Here is a 21,918-nt window from a genome sequence, read left to right as displayed (position 1 = left end):
TTTAAAATACTGAAATATTTTATATCTCATAACTGAAATTTTGATTTTAATCCTAAATATAGACAAATACTACTTAACTGATGCATGGACCCATAAACACGTGAATTTGGCAAAATCCCTCTTTGGAATACAAAGTAGAATAATATAAATAATAATAATAAAGCTATGTTAATTCAGCCTTGGGAAGAAAACAGATTTTTCGTGGCGACTATCTTCTGACATTTATTGATAAAAAAGAAGTTTGTATGATATTTAATCAACTGTTAGTGACAAATTGCTTGCAATAATGCATGAATCAAATACAAAGATCAAAATAATAACAGAATAGAAATTGAAAATAACGTACTCATATTCCTTTTGTTCTTTTCTTTGTGTTAGAGATTGGAAGAACTACTCTATAAAATGAGAGCACTGAGTACAGTTGATAGTTAAGGACTATGAAAAACAACTTTTCTCCGGCTTAAATAAATTTCGATAGCCTATACTCCAAAACATTTATACTATCGTCTTTTATACATAGCAAGGCAATTCAAGGCTCCTTCGTTGCATATTAATTGTTTTGGACCCACGGAAAAAGAAAGAAGGTAAGGTCCATTTACTCATCCTTGTGCTCTTGAGTCTTGATTAGAGAAAGGTAGCATCATGATCATAATTATTTTTTACGGACTCATTACTCGGAAAATTAATGAAGGTTAGCAAAGTAGCTAGATACACCCAAATTGATTCGACGGTTTCTTTGTATGTCCTTCTCGACCACTGCATTTGCTGTCTGATCTTCGTACATACCAAAGGGAAGGGAAGCCAAGTCTTCATCGTGGACGTTGACCAAGTCTTCATCGCATTGCATATGGTCCACTGTGCTCATTACCATCATAAAGACATGGCACTTTTAGTTGCTTCTTCTTCTTCTTCTCATCATCAAGCACCTACTGCCACTCATCAACACGATGTTTCCATCAGCTTTAGGGGTGATGATGATGCGCGCAAAGGATTCTTCAGCCATCTTCGTGCTGCTCTCCTGGAATTCAAATCAAAACTAACTCTCGGCCGAGTAGTTGCTAAATTAAAATATCGTTGCTAATTCTTAGCAATTGATTTTAACAATCCATTTTAACTAAGTGCTATTAAACTAATGCCAAATTAGATTAGTCACTAAATTACTACATTTTTTTCCCGTTAAATAGCAACCAATTATATTTTCAGTCTTTTGATAGTGATCTACTGTATTTTTATAATGGTCACTATTTTAAATTCACTAATATTTAACCTTCAAATATTAAAATCAGTAGTTAAATTAGTCTCTATTATTGATTACCTAATTACAACTTTTAATTAAATTTTATATATATCAATAGTAAAACTTAGTTTTTAAATATAATTATAACTTAACAAAATATTAAAATAATCAAAGATGAAATTTTTTTTATGTAAAAAAATATTAAAATAATCAAAGATGATATTTTTTTTATGTAAATACCAAATAGCTTTTATAATACCTATACAACTAATTAATAAACAAGAATAATATTTACATAATTAATTACTTAATGTCTGTTAACATTTTACTAAACAAAAAACAAATTAGACATGTAAATATAACACTAAATATTGAAGGATCACTCTAGTGTACAAATATATATATCCATACAGATATACAAATATTCTATATTTTTCAATGAGCAATGCTAGGAGATCAGCAATATTTGTGATTGGTAGCTATCAACTAGCCATCAATGATGATTTGATGATGTGAGATTGGTGTGAGATTTCATCCAATGACTCACTTTTCTCTGCTGGTTATATGCTGGCCAAAATGCAATAAAATTGCTGGCCTCCTAGACTTTTCCTTCTTCAATATTTGATGAACACGTGTAAATATATTTTGCAGATTATCAAATTGGGTCGGAATAATGGATGGATTTTGTATTGGTCTATTTGATTTTTTTAAATGGGCTACATGGCCTTACACGTACCAGTAAAAAAATTAATGAGATATTACCAAAAAAATAATTGTTGTGGTTAGATTGAGGATGATAGGCATTGCTGAGATTATATATATCTCTATATTTTATAACTACGTCCAAATGGTAACATCTATATACTTCGAATTTCACCTTCGTAAGGCTACACGGTGCTCTAGTATGTATCTGATTTCTCTTTGTTGTATTAACATGACTAATTTCCAATAATCATATAACGCATACTAAAATAAAATAAGTGTTTTTGGGAGTGTTTAGCCATATATGTTATGGTCCATTACAGGTGGCAACGACGAATAATATATATAATGTTAAGAGAAAGAACCGATATATATAATTTAATTTTGATGCCTTATTAGCGGTGCAATCACATTCGTTTTTTTGATGACTATTCACGCAGTTAATATAAAGGTAGTTATTTTTGCTGATGTAGTATTATATAGATGAATTCTACCAAACTTTCTCTAATAAAGAATAAGTTATTCTCTATGACATGTGATGGTTATCAGTGGCTAAGAGAAGGGGGTTGAATCTTAGCCCTCTTTTCACTTGACAATACTTGCTGGACTTTGAAACTACTTCTGGAAACTTTTTGTCTTTTTATCTCGTAACCAGCCACAAGACTTTTTCTTTTGTCTCGTACCCAGCCACGAGACTTTTCTTTTTGTCTTGACACGAGATATTTTTTATTTTACCTCATGTGCAGCAGAAACAGAAATGGAGTAGAAGAGAGAGAAGATTACACCCAGCTATATCCTGGTTCAGCTGCTAAGTGCAGTGCAGCCTACATCCAGTTTCTATCACAACAATGCTGGAATTTCACTATATTCCTTCTTGATTACAAACACTAATTCTCCCTAGGAACTATCCTTCCTATCTGGGACAAGTTCAGAATCTAAACCCAAACTGAATTTGACTTGGTCACTGTCAAGCTTTCACTGTAAAGTGCTAACCCAACTTACAAGGGGATTCCCACAAAATCATGAAACACAACACAGATGTACAAAGGACCTCTAAGGACATCTATGGCTTTTTCCTTTAATTTTGCACTCTCTGTCATTTTTCGCTCTATGGCTTTTTCATACAAACCTCACTGTTTGCCTTTTTCCATGAGACTCAAGACATGACAAAATTAAACAGAAAAATACAAAATGAAAACATTGAAGGAGAAGCAATTCTGTTAGCTTGGAAAGTTATAGGAACTCTGTGCTCACTCTTTTCTTTTCCTTGAATCAAACCCTGACTGTTCACCCTTACTTATAGGGAGAAGCCTCCAAGGTTGAAACCAAACAAACCAAGCCATTCTTCTTCTTCTTCAAACAGAACCAGTTTGGCCAGAGAGAGAGAGAAGAGATAACCCATGCAAAAACCAACATGTAATTACCTCTAGTCCTTCCTTGGTCACCAATCTTCATCAATCCGAGCCCTTCATCCTTGCCTTGCTCTCCAAGATGAACTTCTGGCCCTTGATGCTCCATGATGATGATAGCTTCATCTGCTCCAATCTCTGCCTCCTCCATCACGTAGCCACTGTAGCTACCTCCTGTGATGGTAGAGCAGAATCAGAGACAAGCCATCCTTCCAAGATTCTTCTTCTCTGTTGGCCGAAATCTTTTCTTCCATTTTTGGTATGGAGAAGTCAAGATCTCTTCACAAAATCTTACCATAAGTGAATGAGAATCTTAGCCACAGCATACTTTTTGTTTTCTTTTTCTTGCCATCATTGTGATGGTCTTGTTACTTGCATCTTCATCTCTTCGGTGTCTAGCCATAGCCTCCATGCTTTCTCTGTAATGATATGACCGAAGGTAGAAGAGAGAGTAGAGAGAAAGAAAGGAAAATATTCATTGGATTTGAGCAACAATTAATGTAACAAAGAGAGAGAACAAAAGTAAACTCAAGTTTCCCACTTCCCTTTGCTGAGTAGCGTGTAGCATTGATGATTACCATCACATCAAAGACCAACTCTCTCTCATGTTTCTAATGCATGTATTAACTTCACTTTAATGAAATTTGAATTCCACCACATGCTAGAAATGGATTCCGTTGGAAGCAAGAAGCAATACATTTGCTTTCTCTCATAATTGGATTCAGACCAAACAAGCAAAATTATTTGGGCTTGTATTAATGATAATTAAAACTGGTCCAACTAACAATTTGCTTCAGCCAAGTCACTTAATCATTTTAACCAAGGCTGAGTATTTACAAGCATATTGGGCTTATAATGATAATGATTGAATTTTGGCCCAATGAGCAAATTATTGTTTCAGCCTTAAGAACCAAACAAGTTTTGCATCAAAGCTGAAATATTTTTAATGGGCTTGCTGTATGTATCTTTTCTTTTCGGCCCAAATTTAAAATCCTGCATAGCAAAATTATTTAAATCAATATTTGTAAATTAATATCAACTAATAATTTTGCAATTAATCATATTAATAATGTTTGATCATCACTAATTTAAGTTAGAGTTTTCCAAACTCATCAATCTCCCTCTTGATGACAAACATTATTAAAAAATTAAAATGGAAAGAAATTAAAGATTATAGAGTAGAATACTCCCTTTGAATATTTGAATTTCTCCCCCTTTCTAATTGTCACATGGCTCCCCCTTAATGTATGCTATTTTACCAAGGGAAGCTTTATACCTGTAATAATTTTTATCAAGCCTAAGGCAACAATGTTATTCAACATATTCATTATGTAATGTTGAATGGCTTGATTTATGAGCAGAATTTATTGATAATCAAAACTCATTTGTTATCAATAATTTGATTTTCTGCTCAATCTCATACACAATCAATTAAATGCATATCAATTGAAGATAATTTTGTTTCAAAACAGAATTGCTGTTCAAGTGATTTTCAAATAATTTCCTATTAAGATATTAGAGCAAGATAATTATGGTAAGGAAAATATTTGTGAAACTTGGCAACTATAAGAATATATTTATAGCTTTAAAGGAACTGCCAAAAATAAATTATTCCAAATCAAACTTATTCACCAAGGTAAATCAAGTGCATATCACAGCAAGCAAAACACAGCAGGCATAATACCACATGTATCATCATCAAAACGCAGCAAGCATATCACAGCAAGCAACACCACATGTGTCATCAAGCAAATCGCAAATCATCGCACCAAGTGATTGAAACAAGGGAGATCATAAATTCTCAAAAGAATTTCATCCCTGTTTTTGTTAATTTCAATTTCTTTTTCTGCACTATTTCTCCCCCTTTTGTCATCAAGGGATACCTGTAAAGAATGACATAGCAAACAGAATATCTAAAATATTTTCCAAAAAGTATCCATAGTGTATCACAGAGTTATAGGATGAACAGTATCCACACAGACAAAACAGAGTGTCAAATTGAGCCTAAACATGCCAATATCAAAATACTAAAAGAAACAGATTAATCATCAGATAAATGAAGATCAGATTCCTCAGCCCCTTCCTCACTAGCAACTCCCAGATCCTCTTCAAGACTCTCCAGCATCAAACTGACCCTGTCCTTGCATCTCATCCAAGCTCTTTCATTTTCATAGGCTAGCTTGCGTGCCGCCTTATGGGATTGGACCATGAGCTCTGACATATTTGAAAATTCTATGAGAATTTCTTTGATAGACTCGGTTGCTTTAGAGGACTCAGACCGACTTTCATATTCACTATCCGAAGTCACAAATTTCTTGCCCTTGGTTCCTTTAACAGCTCCACCTCCTTTGATCATAGACACTTTGTTTTCTACAGCCTCATTTAGGAGATCAATTTTAAAATATTCAAAGATACATGTTAAAAACATACCATAAGGCAGATTCGCCTTTTTGGTGCTTTTAACTAACTCCCACATGTGTTTGATCATGAGGTAACCAAAAGATATAGGAGTAGATGTAACAAGAGCAAAAATGATGAGAGAGTCAGAGAATGTTACTCTATTATGGGAGCCGCTTTGAGGAGTCAGGATGTAGGTGATGATCCTATGAAGCAGAGAATTGGTGGGACCGAGGGCTTTGTGGGTAGGAGTAGTGCCATCCAAGCCAGAGAAGTTCTCACAAATGTGTTGAAGAACAATTTTATAGGTGACGCCGACTTGTGAGTCCCACTTTTCGGCCATATATACTCTCGGCCCCCTCCTCTTTGTAGCCTAGAGCCGTCCCAATGGTTCCAGTGTCAAGAGTGATGTGAACCCTCTTCACATATGAATGGATGGTGCCATCAATCAGTCGCATGTTGGCATAGAATTCACGAACTAAACCGAGGTAAACTGGTTTCTGGATGTGGAGCAGTGGAGTCCATTTGAGAAGTTCAAAAAGAGAAGAAACATTTATCTCTTTGTTGGTGAGAGAGTCCAGATTGACGAGATAGGTGGCACAGAGATGACGTTTTTCCATAACCTCCTTGTGGAATTCATATGAAGCACACGAGTTGAATCTGGCAGGATTATAGTGAGAGTGTGGTTTGTTGAATTTGTTCTTGAAATCCAAGGACTCCAGGTTTGTTGGTTCCTTGGTGTTGTGCAGTGCAAACCCTTTAGTTTTTGGAGTACTCCTTCCGGGTGTGGCTCTCTTCGGTAGAGATGGTGGTGGTGATGGAATCGGTGAGGTGTGTGATTCTTCCTCTTTCTCCACAGGAGCTTTCTCTTTCTTCTTCCTTGAAGAGGTCTTAGTGGCTATGACTTTCCTTCGCATGGTGTCGGTTTGTTTTGAGGGTGGTGAGGGAGAAGATGATGATGTAGAGTGAATATGGATGTGGGTGTGAGATTGTGGTGTGGACGGTTTTTGAGAAACTAGAATCCTTTCACTTTTCCTAGGGTCAGTTTTCTTTTTCATGGTAGTGAAAATGGAGAAGTGGAAGATGGGGGGTTGGGGGTGAAAGAAATATGAAATAAACTGGTTTTCTAGAATCAAGGGATTAGTTGAGGAGAAGGATTTGATTTGACAATAACCACTTCCAACAAGATTTGATAAGACATAAGACAGAGATTGTGATTTACATAAAGAGAAACTAATAAAACGGTCAGAGTGGGGTCAAAGAAATTCGGTGGGGCCCATAAGAATTAATTTCTGCGCAGTCTCCCCCTTGATCATAGCCCTTCCAACACACCCTGATTTTTATCTCCTGCTTTCTTACGAGACAAAACTGAGCAGAATAAAAAATTTCACAAGTTATCAATAGAACTTAAATCAATCATTCCCAAACTTTTTCTCAAAGTGCAGAATCTATCTTCATAGAGGGGTTTTGTAAAAATGTCAGCAAGTTGGTCTTCAGATTTTACAAATTGAATATCAATAGTACCCTTTTGCACATGCTCTCTAATGAAATGATAATTTATCTCAATGTGCTTGGTTCTTGAGTGCAAAACAGGATTTTTTGAAATGTTTATAGCACTCATATTATCACAAAATAAGAGTATACTATTGATCTTTAATTTGTAATCTTCCAACTGCATTTTTAACCAAATTAATTGTGAACAACATGCAGATGCAAAAATATATTCAACTTCAGCTGTGGATAGAGCCACTGTGGCTTACTTTTTGCTTGACCATATGTTGAGTGAGCTTCCAAGGAAGCAACACATGCCAGATGTACTCCGTCTATCCACCCTATCTCCCGCATAATCTGCATCACAAAACGATAAATGAAGATCAGATTCCTCAGCCCCTTCCTCACTAGCAACTCCCAGATCCTCTTCAAGACTCTCCAGCATCAAACTGACCCTGTCCTTGCATCTCATCCAAGCTCTTTCATTTTCATAGGCTAGCTTGCGTGCCGCCTTATGGGATTGGACCATGAGCTCTGACATATTTGAAAATTCTATGAGAATTTCTTTGATAGACTCGGTTGCTTTAGAGGACTCAGACCGACTTTCATATTCACTATCCGAAGTCACAAATTTCTTGCCCTTGGTTCCTTTAACAGCTCCACCTCCTTTGATCATAGACACTTTGTTTTCTACAGCCTCATTTAGGAGATCAATTTTAAAATATTCAAAGATACATGTTAAAAACATACCATAAGGCAGATTCGCCTTTTTGGTGCTTTTAACTAACTCCCACATGTGTTTGATCATGAGGTAACCAAAAGATATAGGAGTAGATGTAACAAGAGCAAAAATGATGAGAGAGTCAGAGAATGTTACTCTATTATGGGAGCCGCTTTGAGGAGTCAGGATGTAGGTGATGATCCTATGAAGCAGAGAATTGGTGGGACCGAGGGCTTTGTGGGTAGGAGTAGTGCCATCCAAGCCAGAGAAGTTCTCACAAATGTGTTGAAGAACAATTTTATAGGTGACGCCGACTTGTGAGTCCCACTTTTCGGCCATATATACTCTCGGCCCCCTCCTCTTTGTAGCCTAGAGCCGTCCCAATGGTTCCAGTGTCAAGAGTGATGTGAACCCTCTTCACATATGAATGGATGGTGCCATCAATCAGTCGCATGTTGGCATAGAATTCACGAACTAAACCGAGGTAAACTGGTTTCTGGATGTGGAGCAGTGGAGTCCATTTGAGAAGTTCAAAAAGAGAAGAAACATTTATCTCTTTGTTGGTGAGAGAGTCCAGATTGACGAGATAGGTGGCACAGAGATGACGTTTTTCCATAACCTCCTTGTGGAATTCATATGAAGCACACGAGTTGAATCTGGCAGGATTATAGTGAGAGTGTGGTTTGTTGAATTTGTTCTTGAAATCCAAGGACTCCAGGTTTGTTGGTTCCTTGGTGTTGTGCAGTGCAAACCCTTTAGTTTTTGGAGTACTCCTTCCGGGTGTGGCTCTCTTCGGTAGAGATGGTGGTGGTGATGGAATCGGTGAGGTGTGTGATTCTTCCTCTTTCTCCACAGGAGCTTTCTCTTTCTTCTTCCTTGAAGAGGTCTTAGTGGCTATGACTTTCCTTCGCATGGTGTCGGTTTGTTTTGAGGGTGGTGAGGGAGAAGATGATGATGTAGAGTGAATATGGATGTGGGTGTGAGATTGTGGTGTGGACGGTTTTTGAGAAACTAGAATCCTTTCACTTTTCCTAGGGTCAGTTTTCTTTTTCATGGTAGTGAAAATGGAGAAGTGGAAGATGGGGGGTTGAATAGAAACCGAATTGAGTGAGGGAGGAGGGAGGTTAGGGAAGCATTAAATGTGGAGTGGAGAGAGAATTGGAGGGAATTTAATGACCATTAAGGAGCGGTTAATACCCAAAGAAGTTTCTCTTTTATTTGAAATAAACTGAAAAGTGGTTTTCTAGAATCAAGGGATTAGTTGAGGAGAAGGATTTGATTTGACAATAACCACTTCCAACAAGATTTGATAAGACAACAAAAAGATATTGTGATTTACATAGAGAGAAACTAACAAAACGGTCAGAGTGGGGTCAAGGGAATTTTGGTGGGGCCCATTTGAATTAATTTCGGCGCTCTCTCCCCCTTGATCACAGCCCTTCCAACACACTCTGATTTTTATCTCCTCCTTTCCTACGAGACAAAACTGAGCAGAATCAAAATTTCACAAGTTATCAATAGAACTTAAATCAATCATTCCCAAACTTTTTCTCAAAGTGCAGAATCTATCTTCACAGAGGGGTTTTGTAAAAATGTCCGCAAGTTGGTCTTCAGATTTTACGAATTGAATATCAATAGTACCCTTTTGCACATGTTCTCTAATGAAATGATATTTAATTTCAATGTGCTTGGTTCTTGAGTGTAAAACAGGATTTTTTGAGATGTTAATAGCACTCATATTATCACAAAATAAAGGTATACTATTGATCTTTAATTTGTAATCTTCCAACTGCATTTTTAACCAAATTAATTGTGAGCAACATGCAGATGCAGAAATATATTCAGCTTCAGCTATGGATAGAGCCACTGTGGCTTGCTTTTTGCTTGACCGCATGTTGAGTGAGCTTCCAAGGAAGCAACACATGCCAGATGTACTCCGTCTATCCATCCTATCTCCCGCATAATCTGCATCACAAAATCCTACTGCACAAAAGTCATCAGATTTAGGATACCACAAGCCATAATTACTAGTTCCCTTAATGTATCTAATGATACGCTTAACGGCTGAAAGATGGGATTCTTTTGGGTGAGATTGAAACCTTGAACATACACCCACACTTTGAACAATGTCCGGTCTAGAAGAAGTAAGGTACATGAGTGAACCTATCATTCCTCTATACCTTGTTTCATCTACATCTTTGCCATCATCATCCTTTTCAAGTTTTTTGTTAGGATGCATTGGTGTTCCCTCTGGTTTGGAACTTTCTAGGCCAAAGTTTTTGATAAGTTCTTTTGCATACTTTCCTTGGTGAATAAAAGTACCACTAGGAGTTTGTTTAATTTGGAGGCCAAGAAAGAAAGTAAGCTCTCCCATTAAACTCATTTCAAATTCACTAGTCATGAGTTTTCCAAACTCTTCACACAAGGATATATTGGCCGATCCAAACACAATGTCATCAACATAAACTTGAACTAGGAGTATATCATCATTAGATGCTTTAATAAATAAAGTAGTGTCAGTGGTACCCCTTTGAAATTGATTTTCCAACAAGAATGCACTAAGCCTTTCATACCAAGCTCTTGGAGCTTGTCTAAGACCATAAAGAGCCTTAGATAGTTTAAAAACATGATTTGGAAATTCTTTATCTTCAAAACTGGGGGGTTGTGCCACATACACTTCTCTATCAATAAAGCCATTAAGGAAAGCACATTTAACATTCATTTGAAACATTTTGAAACCCTTATGGGCAGCATAGGTAAGAAGCAACCTAATTGCTTCCATTCTAGCTACCGGAGCAAAAGACTCATCAAAATCTATACCCTCTTCTTGATCGTAACCTTGGGCCACTAATCTAGCCTTGTTACGAACAACTTGTCAATCCTCACCAAGTTTATTTTTAAAAACCCACTTAGTACCCGTAACTTTCTTACCATCCGGATGGGGTACTAGTGTCCAAACCTCATTCTTGTCGAATTGAGCAATCTCTTCTTGCATTGCTTTGACCCATGATGGATCTTCAAGAGCTTGTTTGACATTGTTGGGCTCCATTTGTGACAAGAGGGCAAAGTTTCTTGGTTCGGATTGCCTTTTGGTTGAGGATCTAGTTGTTACACCTTGAGAGGGATCACCAATGATAAATTCATGAGGATAACCCCTCATAGACTTCCATTCTCTTGGCTTCCGGAGTGGTGTTGAGCTTTGATGAGCTTCTGGTGGTCTCGCTGTTTCAGTTTCTCGTGCCTGCTCAGGAGACAAAATGGAAATATCTCCTTCAATCTGACGAGACAAAATTGGACTAGCAGATTCTTCATTTTGAGCAGATTTGGGATTTTCTTTACTTGTTCTAGCTTCTTCACAATCTGAATCATTATCTATTACAGTACTGGGATTTAAATTAGAATCACAAAAAGTAACATATATGGATTCCTCTATGGTCCTATGTTCCTTGAGATAAATCCTATAAGCCTTGCTAGTGGTGGAGTATCCAATAAACATCCCTTCATAGGATTTTGGATCAAATTTACCAAGGTTTTCTTTATTATTAAGTACAAAATATTTGCATCCAAAAACATGAAAATACTTAAGATTTTGGAGGGGTTCCTTTCCATGGCTCATAAGGTGTTTTCTTCAACCCTTTTCTAATAATTGTCCTATTCAAAATGTAACATGCTGTATTTACAGCTTCAGACCATAGAAATTTAGGAATCTCATTGTCACAAAGCATGTCCCTAGTCATCTCTTGAAGGCTTCTATTCCTTCTCTCAACCACCCCATTTTGTTGAGGGGTTTTAGGGCATGAAAAGTTATGAACAATTCCAAAATCATCACAGAATTTTTCAAAGTCTTGATTTTCAAATTCTCTTCCGTGATCACTTCTCAAATGGACAATTTTTAAATCTTTTTCATTTTGAATTTTCTTGCAAAGGGTTGAAAAAGCATGGAAAGCATCATTCTTATGAGCAATAAAAAGTACCCAACCAAATCTAGAGTAATCATCTACCACCACAAGACCATAGTGTTTACCTCCTAAACTTTGAGTTCTTGTTGGACCAAAAAGATCAATATGTAACATCTCTAATGGCCTTTTGGTTGAGATTCCATCTTTTGATTTAAAAGAGGATTTTACTTTTTTGCCCAATTGGCAAGCATCACAAGTAAGATCCTTATCAAACTTGATATTTGGAATTCCTCTAACCAATTTTTTCTTGACTAGCTTAGAAATTTGGTACATGCTAGCAATACCCAACTTTCTATGCCATAGCCATTTTTCAGATTCAAGAGAAGTAAAACATGTAACATTTTGTTCTTTCAAGTCATCAAGAGTCAATCCATACACATTATTGCACCTTTTAGCTTCAAACAAAATATCCCATATTTTCTCACAAACAACCAAACATACAAACTTTCTAAAAATAACTTCAAAACCTAAATCACACAATTGGCTTACACTAAGTAAATTATGCTTCAAACCATTTACAAGAAGAACATTATTTATACAAGATGAAAAGCTTTTACCAACTTTCCCAACAGCCACTATCTTTCCTTTAGCATCATCACCAAAAGTGACAAATCCTCCATCATATTCATCAAGCTTTATGAAGAAGGTCGTCGTTCCGGTCATATGCCTAGAGCATCCGCTGTCCATATACCACATATTCTCCTTCCATTTGGATGCTAGGCACACCTACAAAACAAGCTCAAGTTACCTTAGGTATCCAAATCTTCTTGGATCCTTTCACGTTAAACCATCTCTTATGTCCTAATCCATTATAATTAAAGACAACTTTGTAAACTTTATCACCAATCATTCTTTCACCAAAAAAGCATTGAATGGGAAAGTGTCCATTTCGGTTACATAATCTACAAAACCTTGGAGTTGCTGTTTTGTTAAAGCTTGTTGGGTTTCAAAAACTTGTATCATTATAAAACCCCAAGCCAGCTTTATCATAAAGAGGTTTTTGACTAGCCAAGATTTGATTCAGATTTTCAAAACTATGAGTGAACTTGGCTAAGTCTTCTTTAAGCCTTTTGACCTCTTTAAGCAACTCTTCATTTCTTTTAAAATAGTCCACATATGCAACAACGGAATGATCACTTTCACAGCTCCTAAGTTGGGTTTTTAACTGCTTATTTTCTTCAATAAGATCACAAGCAGTTTCAGCCTCCCTTACTTTATCTTTAAGAAAACTATTTTCTGCTTTAAGAATGGTGATTTGTTGTTCGAGTTCTTGATTTTCCAGCAAGAAGCATCTTATTTTTTCAGACAGGTGGTCTATCATAAGATGAAGATCTTCAGTGTTAGGGTTGTGAAAGATTACCTGATCTATATGATCTGCCATGAGACATGGTTGAGACTTGGTTTCGGATTCTTCATCATCATCTGAGTCATTTTCTAAGTCCTCCCATGAGGCCATTAGCCCCTTTTTCTTTCCTCTTTTTGGCTTCTCTTCCTTCTTCAACTTAGGGCAGTCAGATTTAAAATGTCCTATTTCCTTGCAGTTGTAGCATGTCACCTTGCTGAGATCTTTCTTCTATTTTCTTGAACTGCCTCCTTTGCCTTTCTCCTTGAGCTTCACCATTTTCCTGAATTTTTTGGCAAACAACACAAATTCATTTTCAGAATCACGGGATTCATCATCCATGGGGTTAGTCACAGATGTAAATGCAATTCGCAATTCTTTTGAATCTTTTTTTATTAATGCTTTTGTTTCCCACTCTTTTGTGAGACATCTTAACACTCTTCTCACTAGCACAGATTCAGGATACTTGATTCCCATAGCATCCAAGCCGACAATGATGGTGTTGAAGCGCTCAAACAGTTCATCAATGGATTCTCCTTCCTTCATTGCAAACATTTCATACTCTCTGTTTAACATGTCTATCCTGGTCTTCTTTACAATGGTGGTTCCTTCATGAGTCACTAGAAGTTTGTCCCAGATTTCCTTTGCCGTTCTGCATCGTGATACCCGTTGGTATTCCTCGAAGCTAATAGCATGGGTGAGTAAGTTGATGGCCTTGGCGTTGAGCTCCACCTTCTTTCTGTCTTCTTCGGTCCAGCTTGCTTCTGGTTTAGGAGTGACAACTCCTTCGGCACTTGTGACAGTTGGATATTGAGGACCTTCCAGGATAATCTTCCAAAGTCGGTAGTCCACTGCTTGCACAAATATTTCATTCTTTCCTTCCAATAGGTGTAATTTTTTCCATTGAAAAGAGAAGGTCTGTTGCTTGATTGTCCTTCAGTCAAGTTGTAGGACACCAGATTTGAGCCCCTGTTTTCTACCATCTGGATCTTTTCTCCAAGCTGCAAAGCTTGATCTCTTTGAGACCAAGCTCTGATACTAATTGATGGTTATCAGTGGCTAAGAGAAGGGGGGGTTGAATCTTAGCCCCCTTTTCACTTGACAATACTTGCTGGCCTTTGAAACCACTTCTGGAAACTTTTGTCTTTTTATCTCGTAAACAGCCACGAGACTTTTTCTTTTGTCTCGTACCCAGCCATAAGACTTTTCTTTTTGTCTCGTCAGTCGACACGAGATATTTTTTATTTTACCTTCTGTGTAGCAGAAATAGAAATGGAGTAGAAGAGAGAGAAGATTACACCCAGATATATCCTGGTTCAGCTGCTAAGTGCAGTGCAGCCTACATCCAGTCTCCATCACAACAATGATGAAATTTTACTATAATCCTTCTTGATTACAAACACCAATTCTCCCTAGGAACTACCCTTCCTATCTAGGACAAGTCCAGAATCTAAACCCAAACTGAACTTGACTTGGTCACTGTCAAGCTTTCACTGTAAAGTGCTAACCCAACTTACAAGGGGATTCCCACAGAATCATGAAACACAACACAAATGTACAAAGGACCTCTAAGGACATCTATGGCTTTTTCCTTTAATTTTGCACTCTCTGTCATTTTCCGCTCTATGGCTTTTTCATACAAACCTCACTATTTGCCTTTTTCCATGAGACTCAAGACATGACAAAATTAAACAGAAAAATACAAAATGAAAATATTGAAGGAGAAGAAATTCTGTTAGCTTGGGAAGCTATAGGAACTCTGTGCTCACTCTTTTCTTTTCATTGAATCAAACCCTGACTGTTCACCCTTACTTATAGGGAGAAGCCTCCAAGGTTGAAACCAAACAAACCAAGCCATTCTTCTTCTTCTTCAAACAGAACCAGTTCGGCCACAGAGAGAGAGAAGAGATAACCCATGCAAAACCCAACATGCAATTATCTCTAGTCCTTCCTTGGTCACCAATCTTCATCAATCCGAACCCTTCATCCTTGCCTTGCTCTCCAAGATGAACTTCTGGCCCTTGATACTCCATGATGATGATAGTTTCATCTGCTCCAATCTCTACCTCCTCCATCACGTAGCCACTGTAGCTACCTCCTGTGATGGTAGAGCAGAATCAGAGATAAGCCATCCTTCCAAGATTCTTCTTCTCTGTTGGCCGAGATCTTTTCTTTCATTTTTGGTATGGAGAAGTCAAGATCTCTTCACAAAATCTTACCACAAGTGAATGAGAATCTTAGCCACAGCATACTTTTTATTTTCTTTTTCTTGCCATCATTGTGATGGTCTTGTTACTTGCATCTTCATCTCTTCGGTGTCTAGCCATAGCCTCCATGCTTTCTCTGTAATGATATGACCAAAGGTAGAAGAGAGAGTAGAGAGAAAGAAAGAAAAATATTCATTGGATTTGAGCAACAATTAATGTAACAAAGAGAGAGAACAAAAGTAAACTCAAGTTTCCCACTTCCCTTTGCTGAGTAGCGTGTAGCATTGATGATTACCATCACATCAAAGACCAACTCTCTCTCATGTTTCCAATGCATGTATTAACTTCACTTTAATGAAATTTGAATTCCACCACATGCTAGAAATGGATTCCGTTGGAAGCAAAAAGCAATACATTTGCTTTCTCTCATAATTGGATTCGGACCAAACAAGCAAAATTATTTGGGCTTGTATTAATGATAATTAAAACTGGTCCAACTAACAATTTGCTTCAGCCAAGTCACTTGATCATTTTAACCAAGGCTGAGTATTTACAAGCATATTGGGCTTATAATGATAATGATTGAATTTTGGCCCAATGAGCAAATTATTGTTTCAGCCTTAAGAACCAAACAAGTTTTGCATCAAAGCTGAAATATTTTTAATGGGCTTGCTGTATGTATCTTTTCTTTTCAGCCCAAATGTAAAATCCTGCATAGCAAAATTATTTAAATCAATATTTGTAAATTAATATCAACTAATAATTTTACAATTAATCATATTAATAATGTTTGATCATCACTAATTTAAGTTAGAGTTTTCCAAACTCATCAACATGTTTAATAATTATTGAAAGAAATGAATTACGTTATTAATATTAACTCTTAAATTAACTTGAATTTTGAGAACTAAACTAATTAAATATATTATTTTTTTGTAAATTATAAAAATTACAAAAGAGATCTTATTTTATAATTTTCTAATTTTTTTTAAAACCACACATATGTTAATTGGATCTAACAATACAAGAAAAAGTAAAAAAGAACAAATAGAAAGAAAAATAAAAAAGCTTAATCACAAATTTAAAATAAATAAAGTAGATAAATTGTTAATTGAGTTAGAGTGAATTTCATAATTATTTATGGAGTTGATATAAAAATTGCGTGATTTTATAGTTATGAAGTTCAAGTGATTTTATTATGATTAATTAGTTTGATTGTCAAAATTCAAGTTAAATTATGAGTTAATATTAATTATCTTGATGACATAATTTATTTCATCCAATCATTGTTATATTTATCATAGAGGATAACCCTTTATTTCAGAAAAATTTAAATAGAATTTACCATACGGTTTAGCAATTTAAATACTCTTTAGTAAAGTATTATATCAAACTTAAAATTATTTATATTTTTTATCTGTATATAAATAATTTGAGCACATTTTAAATAGTTTACCAATGTAAAATTTGTTTGATTTAGTAGGTAGTTCATTTATATTCATATTTTAATAAAAAATAAAATGATATATTTGTCGATATATATTTCTCTATTGGTGAACTAAGATTATGCCTAATTTCTTATAAATTGTATCTTATTTTTCATCTAAAATTTTGTATTATTTTTATTTGAAAATTAAATTAGTACACATAAAGTTTAAGAATAAGGAAGATAAGAACTAAATAAAGATTAAAAGTTGACAGAATTATATTGTTGTCAGATTTTGTTTTATTAATCTTTTTGATAGAGTAATTAAATTTTGATGGTTATCAGTGGCTAAGAGAAGGGGGGGGATGAATTTTAGCTGTTTTTTGCTGAGTAAAATTTGCTGCCCTTTTAAAACGCTTAAGGAGATATTTCTGTTTTTTGTCTCGTCACTAGTCAAGAGATTTTTTCTTTTTGTCTTGTAACAATGAAGAGATATTTTTCAATTTTGTATCCTTCGAACAGAATCAGAATTTGAGTAGAGTAGAGAGAGAAAATCACATCCAGAAGTATCCTGGTTCAGCTGCTAAGTGCAGTGCAGCTTACATCTAGTCTCCATCACAACAATGATAGAATTTCAATATAATCTTCATGATTACATACACCAATTCTCCATAGGAACTACCCTTCCTATCTGGGACAAGTTCAGTATCTATCCCCAATCCTGAACTTGACTTGGTCACTTACCAAGCTTTCAACTGCTAAGTGCTAACCCAACTTGTAAGGGGATTTCCACAGAATCATGAAACACAACACAGATGTACAAAGGACCTCTAGGACATCTATGGCTTTTTCTTTTAATTTTGTATACTCTGCCTTTTTCCGCTCTATGGCTTTTTCTTACAAACCTTACTGTTTGCCTTTTTCCATGAGACTCAAGACAGACAAAACCAAACAAAAAAATACAACATGAAAAACATTGAAGGAGAAGAATTTCTGTTAGCTTGGGTAGCTATGAGAACTCTGTGCTTTTCACTCTTTTCTCCTTGCTTCCAGCCCTGGCTGTTCAGCCTTATTATAGAAGGGGAAGCCTCCAAGGTTGAAACCGGTCCAACCGAGCTAATCTTCTTCTTCTTCAACCAAAATCAGTTCGGCCAGAGAGAAGAGAGGAAACTGAACGCTAAAACCAACATGCAATTACCTCTGTGTCATCCCTTCTCACCAATCTTCATCAATCCGAGCCTTCCATCCTGACTTGCTCTCCAAGAAGGATTTCTGACCCCTTGATGAGTCCTTGATGCTTGCCAGCTCCTCCTACTCTTATCTTCTGCCTCTTCCTCCACGTAGCTACAGTAGCTACCTCCTGTAGTGGTTGAGCAAAAGTAGAGACGAGCCATGCTTTCAAGGGATCTTCTTCCTCTGACCGAGTTGGATCTCCTCCATTTTTGGGTATGGAGAGCTTGAGACCTCTTCACCACATCTTACCTTTTGTGGCAAAGATCTCAACCACACCATACTGTAGATTTTCTTATTTCTTACCGCCATCATTACAATGGCTTCATGCTGGCTCCTAGCTTCTTCTACCTTCTTCTGATAGCTTGTTCTTTCTTCCATCTTTCCTGTGAAGTGACCGAAACTGATGAGAGAAGAGAGAGACGAGAGAGAATGCTTTCAAAGAAAATAAAGAAGGAAATAAAATTCATTACACTCAATTAAAACCCATTCCCTCTTTCATAGTAACGTGTGAAGTAATAATAGCAATCACATCAATTTCAAACTTTCTCTCTCATGTTACCAATGTCTGCATTAACTTCATTTAATTAAATTTTGAATTCTATCAAATGATGAGAGTGGGATCTATTGAAAGCATGCAACATTTGCTTTCTCTCTTTTTTAGTTTTGGACCAAGCTAGTTGCTCTCTCACCAAAAACTGATTTGGGCTTACACAATTAAATCTGGCCCAGGAACATAGCAATAATTCAGCCACTTATCATTGGGCTTGTTCCATTTTTAACTCAGCCACAAAATCTGCATAACAAAATTATTAATTAACACATTTTAATTAAAATTTAAATTAATAATTTTGTAATTAATTATTTTAATAATGTTTGATCATCATCAAATTAATTTGGAATTTTTCAAACTCATCAATCTCCCCCTTGATGACAAACATTATTAAAAATCGAAATGAAAAGATTTAGAGTTTAGAGTACTCCCTTTGAAGATTTGGACTCTTCCTCCTTTCCATTAGTTACATAGCTCCCCCTTAATATGTGCCATTCTATCAAAGGAAGCATTACATGTAACATTTTTATCAAGTTTAAAGCCACGATGTATTTAACATATGGAATATTAAATTATGTTGAACTTGCTTGATTTATGAGCAGAAGTGAAGTGATAAGCAAAACTGATTTGTTATCATATAAATGATTTTCTGCTCAATGAAAATATAAGATCCTGAGTACAGAGTACATTTCAACCAAAACTCATCAGATAATTCCCAAAAATTTTGCTGCCAAATCATTTGATCAAATAGACAAATTTTAATCATATCAGAGCAGTAATCATTCAACATAGCAAAAAAATGTCAATCAAACAGAATTATCCAGCATTCATTCAACATATCAGAGCACAAAAGAATTATCAAAACATAACTAAGTTCCAATAATGATAATGCAGCAAACATTTCAACATATCAGATCATAAATCATAAAGCATGACCATTGGAACATAGAACTTATGCACAGGGGTGATCATGAATCAAAATGATTTCAGCCCCTATTCTTTCAATTTTCAATTTTTCAACCTTTTCCTCCCCCTTTTGTCATCAATGGAGAACCTCAAAAACAAGTGACAATGGTATACAAAAAAAAAAACAAAAACAGAATATTTTTTGTTGATCAAAACACAATGGTCCAGAGTATCTAAGTATTAGTTACAATACATCAAAAAACAAGCTAATAGAAACCGAGTTTAAAGATCAGCAACTAGCAAATTAATCATCAGACAGATTATACTCAGAGTCGAGGGATTCATCATCATCATTTGCAGCCCCCATTTCTTTTTCAAGACTCTGAAGCATCAGATTCACTCTTTCTTTGCATTTGGTCCAGGCTTTTTCATATTCATACGCCTGCTTTTGAGCGTGAAAAAGGATTGAAAAGGATAAAGAATCGATTGTAGAAGAAGAAGAAGAGTTTTAGTCTTCTCTATCCCATTCACCACCAAGGAAATCAACCCCTCACCCCTCTGCTAGCCGCAGTTCTCAACGTGCAAAAGGTTACGTACTTCGTAACACCAGGGAACCACCGAATTTGGAATCACTTGATTTCAAAAATAAGTACAACAAAGGTCACTCACACTTTGATCCAGGCTGATTTAACTCATGTGCTTCATATGAGTTTCATAATGAAGTTCTAAAGAAGCATCACTTATGTGTATCCCACATAGTGAACTTGGAATCTCTTACTGCAAAAGGCATTAACTTTGTCACTTTCTTTGAAAATATGAAATGGACCCCTTTGTTCAGCATTCAGAAACTTGTGTATCCAGCCCTGGTTCGCGAGTTCTATGCGAACATGAGGTTTTTTGCTGGCACAATTCACTCATATGTCAAGCGGGTTCACTTGTCACTAAACAGAGAAACAATCAGTGATGCTTTGGGATATGTTGATGAAGGAGCAACTGCCTATATGACAGAAAAATGGGATTCACAGGTTGGGATCTCATACCAGATTGCCTTGAATCAGACTTGCAAAAATTTCTCTGCTTTGGATGGCACGATTCTGACTCACAAGGCTCTTGGACCTGTAAGAGCACTTCTTCACAGAATCATCAATCACATTGTGATGCCTCAGAGTGGTTCATACCATAGGGCTGCATTTGTTTCTAAGAACAGGACATGACAAGACACTGAGAACAGGACAGGACAAGACACTGATGGACAGAGACACAAAATTTTGTATTCTTGTATTCTGTTTGGTGATGAACTAGAATAAATTATGAAAATTCAATTTATTCTCATTTTTTTCATTCAAAAAATTTGAGATGAAAAATATAACAATAAAAAATATAATAAAAAAAATTAACAAGAATAATGAAAGAAAAAATAAAAAATAAATTGTGTCCCTTGTTAGTGTCTTTGTGTCCTTCCTGTCAGGATGGACACAAAATACACTAATTCAGTGTCTCTGGACACATTGTCTCTGTCCATGTCTCCTTTGCCAAACACGATTTTGTGTCTCAGTGTTCTATCTCTGTAAACAAACGCAGCCTAGAGTAACTATCGTGATACTTTAGTACTTTTTGCTATTATTACTTCCTCTCTTATCTCTTTTGCATATCTAATGGTGAGACACATGTGGAAGTGTGTTAGAAGTGACAAAAAGGCTAATCTTTCTTATAGAATCTTTCTTACATGCATCTTTGAATATTTTAATGTTAATTTAACTAATGAGGCTGTAGAAAATAAAGTTTCCACAATCAAGGAAGGAGGAGTCTCGGGTTCTATGAAAAACAACAAAGAAAAACGTTCTGTGCCAACTGCATCTTCTTCTTTTCATCATCAAACACCTACTGCCACTCATCAACACGATGTTTTCATCAGCTTTAAGGGTGATGATGATGCGCGTAAAGGATTCTTCGGCCATTTTCGTGCTGCTCTCCTGGAATTCAAATCAAAACTAACTCTCGGCCGAGTAGTTGCTAAATTAAAATATCGTTGCTAATTCTTAGCAATTGATTTTAACAATCCATTTTTAACTAAGTGCTATTAAACTAATGCCAAATTAGATTAGTCACTAAATTACTACATTTTTTTTCCGTTAAATAGCAACCAATTATATTTTCAGTCTTTTGATAGTGATCTACTGTATTTTTATAATGGTCACTATTTTAAATTACTAAATCGTTCCGTCACTAATATTTAACCTTCAAATATTAAAATCAGTAGTTAAATTAGTCTCTATTATTGATTACCTAATTATAACTTTTAACTAAATTTTATATATATCAATAGTAAAACTTAGTT

At 35.8% G+C, this 21,918-nt stretch overlaps 1 protein-coding gene across 1 annotated transcript in view; it reads right to left on the bottom strand.

Annotated features, from left to right (window-relative positions):
- Positions 1-457, bottom strand: part of LOC110266739 (protein ROOT HAIR DEFECTIVE 3-like) — a 2,688-nt gene extending 2,231 nt beyond the window's left edge. The window contains exon 1 of the mRNA XM_021111715.1: positions 347-457. Within this exon, the coding sequence (XP_020967374.1) occupies positions 347-350 (4 nt within the window). The 5' untranslated portion in view covers positions 351-457. The remainder of the gene's footprint in view (positions 1-346) is intronic.

Source organism: Arachis ipaensis, chromosome B09 (genome assembly GCF_000816755.2).
Source record: "Arachis ipaensis cultivar K30076 chromosome B09, Araip1.1, whole genome shotgun sequence".
Lineage (NCBI taxonomy): Eukaryota > Viridiplantae > Streptophyta > Magnoliopsida > Fabales > Fabaceae > Arachis > Arachis ipaensis.
Note: the sequence above shows the minus strand (reverse complement) of the source record. Positions and strands in the feature narration are given on the sequence as shown.